The sequence below is a fragment of the Bombina bombina genome, chromosome 6 (assembly GCF_027579735.1).
Source record: "Bombina bombina isolate aBomBom1 chromosome 6, aBomBom1.pri, whole genome shotgun sequence".
NCBI classification, from domain to species: Eukaryota; Metazoa; Chordata; class Amphibia; order Anura; family Bombinatoridae; genus Bombina; species Bombina bombina.
The window spans coordinates 508,226,786-508,232,730 of NC_069504.1; the positions used below are offsets into that span (position 1 = coordinate 508,226,786).

The following is a 5,945-nucleotide window of genomic DNA, read 5'->3' on the forward strand; positions in this document are numbered from 1 at the left end:
ATAGGGATTCACAAGCAAGCTTGGCTCCCAATAACAGAAACCAAAAATGTATTTATTTAAGGAAAAATATTTACTCACCAAATTTTGAAATGAAGATTTGTGTATTAACATTAATTATCCAAACCTCTCATGTACTGACATCACACACACAAATTTTGTCAAATCTTTTTTTTTATTGTTGTAACGATTTTTTAAATCACATAACATGTTTTCAGAATTAGATAACAGTAGCCAAAAGCATAAACTACACTTAAATAGCAAAATTAAATTAATAGTTTAATTATTATATTTTATTGATATATTTACATACATTACAAAATACAGCTTAATGTGTGACCTTAATTAATTTCTGCATAATTTATATAAATTACAATAATGTAAGAAAAACATAAATAATATTGTTTGACTTGTATCAACTCCTCATTTTGGGATTGACAGCTGTTTTTTTAAATGGACATACAATGTGACCCTTCTAGCTATTTTACTAGCCAACATATGGGTGTAGAAGTAACAATCTAGTTAATATCACAATTTGAATATAAAAATAAAAAAATATGTATTTAAAATATATTAAATATAATTCATAACAGATGTACAAGTTTTTCATTATTAATGCACATACCCCTTTTACCACAGCCTTAGTAATATTAATAGTTTGGGTACACTAGTATGAAGGCTGTGACATTATAGCAAAATAAAATCTGCTGTATGTCCTATAAAATACAAAAAGAAAAAAAAGAAATACTATTGATTGAAAATATATGTTTGCTGCAATATTTTTTAGAACAAAGCAGATCTTGCTACCTATGCAGTAATCCTATCTCTTTACATGTGTGCCCCCCCAAAAAAAAAAAAAAAACTGTAAGACAGGCAATGTTGTTAACATAGACACAGTATGTTTTTTTTTTTTTTTTTTTTTTAAAAGGTATAAACAAAAAACTATTGTACAATTATAAAAAAGGCTCTAAATGTATTGGTATAATTTATCATACGGGAACATGGTTACTAGTCAGGAGAGGAAAAGCTACTAGTCCACTAAGCTTTAAAAAAGGTGAAAGCTTACTTTCTTATCCTTCCCTTGCTGGATTAGTGGAAATTCCCTGCACAGATAAAGTTGTTCTATGTAAATATTTTGGTGGTGGTGGTGGTGGGGGGAGGTTTGTGGGCTTTTTTTTGTTATAAACTTGCTTTCATTTTGTGTTGTCAAGTACATTTATGTTTTTATTGTTTCAATATAAAACAAGGATCTGAACCCTTGTCCTGCATCAATATGATAAAAGTTTGTTTTGTTGCAGCAGAACATTTTTCAAACTCTATTTCCTAATTTTCAGGTTTGTTTACTTCTGTGTATGAAGATTTCCTAATTGAACCTCTTAGAGGTAAACAAACAAAAAAAATCGAGTGATTTTTTTTTGCATCTGAATATCATCCATGAAAATACTTTACTGTCTAAACAGGAACAAGGTCTGGTAGAGGAACCACAATAAAAGTCATTATGTTATGATAACACTTGAGCATCTCTAGGTGTTTGATACAAACAACATAATTATGCACATTGCATCTATCACTATTCACAGATAGAAGACTGATACTGTCCTTTTTGGGATCCGTCTTCCTTTTCAGAGCTTGTTAACGTGGGAGATCATATGACTGACTCTAGACAGAGGATAAACAGAGAGACATAAGCTTTCATATGTTTAACATACTGTGCATTTCTTGCTCATGTACTATGTGCTATGGAATATGGCTGTAATAATAATAACAATAATAATAATAATAATAATAATAATAAAATAGCTATTAAACTAGGTCAGTGTTGCAAATCAGTATTCCTTTTAAAGGCTGACTCGTGATCCCTGATAGCTTAGTTCATTCTATTGTGGAGTCACAGTTAAAATGGTTTATAATTTGCTCATAGGGGAAAATGTATGATGTCAGAGAAATACATATATTAGTAAATGGTTATAGGGTAAATAGTGTTAATGTCCATTCAAGTTAATTCCTCTTGGGTAAAGGGACATAATTTCTATAGATCGTAAAATTTTCTTTTTTCTTCTATTATCAAATGGAGTTCATTTTTTTCTTTGTAGGGTTGACAAGTAGGTATCTTAGGAGCATGCACTTGTAAGGAGTTCTATATGACAGCAGCTTTGCAAGAACAATTTCAATAATGTTATACACTTCTGTCATCTAGTGCTGAAAAGCATTCTGGCACATCTGCTGAAATATAGTGCTCCAGAAACGACACAGGCCCACTACATACGTAAGTATTCTCTTCAACACAGAATACCACAAAGTAAATCTGATATTAGAAGTAAAAGGAAAATCTATTAACAGTCTATCTGCATTATGAAGGGAAAAATTAAAACTGAATGTGATTCAAATTGAAAATGACGATGGCTTACCTTGACAAAATGTAAATTAAATTTTTTGTGGGGTAGTGTGACCCCTTCATAAGCGTATGGTGGTTTCAGAGAACAAGCCTTGGCAAGCTTCTTACACAAATCATATTTTAGAGACTAGGAAGAAAAAAACAATGATAAGTCTGAGGTAAGTACAGAATCTACAGTACATTTGTGTGATTAGATACAGATTGTCCTACAGATTACACAACTAAAAGAAACCATTGCTGGAATGTGTGCTTCTTAATATGCCAGACTAAACTTTATACGTATAGCCCTTCCATATAAACACACATAACTCACCAGGACTGTCAGCGGAATGATGGCCAGGAACAGTAGGATACACATAACGATGATGGCTATACCATAACTAGGAAATATGCTAGATGGTGATATTTCATTGACAGTAGATGGTGCTAAAAAACAAACAAATAATATTATAGAAAGAGAATGAAGGAAAATACAGAACTCAACTTGTATAGTTTTATGAATTTGAATTTGTGTTTATCAAAGGGACAATAAATACTGTATTTGTGAAAATGATGCTTCTCCCATGGTCCGAAGAAGGCCAAAAAGCAAATTCTGTCATCTAGTTGTTTTTTTTAATGCTGCAAACTGATTTTGTGTAAAAACAATCTGAAAACAAAGATTACAGAATTTGCTTTTCGCCCTCTATAGGGACTGTGGGGACAAGCACAATTTTTACACAAAAGCAGTTTAATATAGATGTTTAGTGAAAACAGACATTTTTGCACAATTATTTTATTGATATTTACTTATTTTACTAGAATATATTGTTTCCTTTATTATATTCAATGAATTCTAATATTTTGTGTATAAATACGAACAATACAGAAATGATGACCCGTCAGGCTAAAGATTATTGGACAGAATGCAAACTGGAAAATGGAAGAGAAATGTGAAGGGAAAAGGATTTAAAGGGACATTAAACACTTTGAGATGGTAATATAAAATGATAAATTGTATATATAAAACAACTCTGCAATATACTTTCATTATTTATTTTGTCCTCTTTGCCTGTAATTCCATTCTGAAATTGTGAGCTTTTCAGTTCCTGTTAGAAATGGAAGTGCAGAACACTGTTAAATCCAGCACAACCATTGGCTGCACACTCTAATGACCTATGTATAACTGTCCCTAATTGGCCACAGCAGCGAAGGTAACACAAGTTACAACATGGCAGCTCCCAGTGTTTTATAGACACTAAAACTTTACACTTATTTTGTCACTTTTTAAACAACTAATGAAACTTTAAAAAATACATCTAGATGTTAGTCATGGACTAATCTTTTCTTTGAATGCATCATTCTATCTAGCATGTATTTAGTGTTTAATGTCCCTTTAAGGACAGAGATGGAATCATTAGATATACTCAGTAATCTGGATACTCACACTGGATGAGAGATGGTGGGTCTAAATACAATCCTATGCTCTCTAGCACAGACTTTTGTTCCACTATTGCCTTTGCCACCTCAGTGTACGATCTGCCATCACTGGGAAACGTCAACTCTGTTTTGGCAATAACTGATCCTGATCTGTAAATCAGAGAAGTTAGTTGGTAATGAATATGCCCTTTAATCCAGTTATAAGAAACAGAGGGTGAGTTGTTACATGGGATACTATGAAATGCAAGCAGACTGATACTTTTATAGCTGTACAGGGAAGCAGATCTGGGTTTTATGTTTAGCTGTAAAAGTAACTAGCAAAAAAACACTGTAATCCCTGTCTTTTCTGTTGTATCCATTTCATATACAAATGTTTCAAACAAATTACTAAAAACCTTGAAAATATTTTCTTTACTAAACAACCTTTAAAAGAATTTAGATCTAAGAGAAGGAAAATGATTGTGAATCAATAATATCATCTTGCGATTGGTAGGACGTGTGATGTACAGAACAATGTAGAGACATGGCATCATTTTGCTTGATGCATTGATTGTAAGAAGGAATAAATACGAGCTCTTAAAGTGAAAGTCAATCTTATGGTTTATAAAACGCTAGTATTGACCATTGAAACAAATAAAGGGGACTTTCATTCATGAAGTATAAAATACTTCATGCAGAAAGCTCCTTTATTTGTTTCAAGCGTTCGCCGTTCTGAGCTGCTCAGACAGCCCAGGGCAGAACGCTGATAGATGTTTTCACCTCTTAGCAAATAGCGTACGGGAAATCAGGCTCCCAAGGGCACCAAGCTGCATTTCACGCACGACTATTGGCTAAAAGTTGAAACGGTCACCTCTCTAGCAAAACAGCGTTCTGTCATGGGCTGCCTTAGCAGATCAGAAGGCGAACGATTGAAACAAGTAAAGGAGCTTTCAGCATGAAGTATTTTATACTTCATGAAGGAAAGTCCCCTTTATTTGTTTTAATGGTCAATCCTAGAGTTTCACAAAACTCGAGGGATTGACTTTCCCTTTAAAGGGACATACAAGTTTAAAAGGAAGTGCTATAATTTGTTAGAGCATTTTATTATTGAACTATTGCTTGCATGTAAGTATGTGTTTATCCCGGAAAAGAGTTTCTATTCAAAGTTAAAGTCAGCCCCAGAGCAGTTATGTATTACTGAAGCCTAGCTAAAAACATCTGGTGAACCAATGACAAAATATATATTTATGTAGCTGCGAATCACCAGCTAGCTCCCAGTAATGTATTTCTGCTCCTGAGCCTATCTAGGTATGCTTTTAAACAAAGGATACTAACTTAACAAAGTAAATAGAAGTAAATTGACTGCTCTAGCTGAATCATGAAAGTTTAATTTTGACTTTTATGTTCCTTTAAATATATTTAACTGAATATATTTTGTGCATCAGTATGTTACTTTTATAAGCCTTTGAGAACACAAGGATTGTCTATATCTGACATAAGAAATAACACAATGAAAATACTGTGAAGTAAGGAGGATATAGAAACACAATTACACTGTGCTTTACTAAAAACAATTCAAGATTAATAAAGTTGGCAATCAATAATCTACATTCTAATTCACTGGAGTTTGTTATGTTCTGCCTTCTTTCAATAGAGCGGTCACCTTTTTCTATGCAATTGAAACTCATTTGAATAAGACTACTGTAATTTAGAGAGCAATATGATAGGAACATCTGATTTTTCTAATAAACAGTATAGGTAAATGTGAATATTTAGACTAGTTATCTTAAGATTTTCTAGGGAAGTTGTGCACATATGTTTTAGTTAAAAATGTGATTTTGAATTAAGATATTATTAACTTTTTTATGAAACCAGGAAAATATATTTAATAATATTTGAAATGAGCATTTGTAAAACATTAAATATTGGTAGAACGTCATGGAAATAATCAATGTGTTACTTGAAACAGACCAAGTGGGTTTTCAAGAGGTCAAGGGAAATAGAAAACTCTGAAAACCATGAAACAATCTGCTTGAAAAGTGTTTTCTGACAGAATAAACCACCACTGACAAATTGTCTTAATGTAAATAATTAGTGTTTTTTACATTTCTAAGGCATTGGAAATGGGCTTTAAATTTGAAAACCTGGTATAACATTT

The 5,945-nt window shown here is 32.2% G+C and overlaps 1 protein-coding gene across 2 annotated transcripts in view; it reads right to left on the reverse strand.

The window, feature by feature from the left end:
• Positions 1–263: 263 nt before the first annotated feature.
• Positions 264–5,945, reverse strand: part of LOC128663188 (serine-rich adhesin for platelets-like) — a 69,292-nt gene continuing 63,610 nt past the window's right edge. For both annotated transcript variants that reach the window (XM_053717394.1, XM_053717395.1), the window contains 4 exons: positions 3,816–3,958; positions 2,706–2,818; positions 2,406–2,519; positions 264–1,656 (listed from right to left, as the gene is read on the reverse strand). In XM_053717394.1, the coding sequence (XP_053573369.1) occupies positions 1,630–1,656; positions 2,406–2,519; positions 2,706–2,818; positions 3,816–3,958 (397 nt within the window). In that variant the 3' untranslated portion in view covers positions 264–1,629. The remainder of the gene's footprint in view (positions 1,657–2,405; positions 2,520–2,705; positions 2,819–3,815; positions 3,959–5,945) is intronic.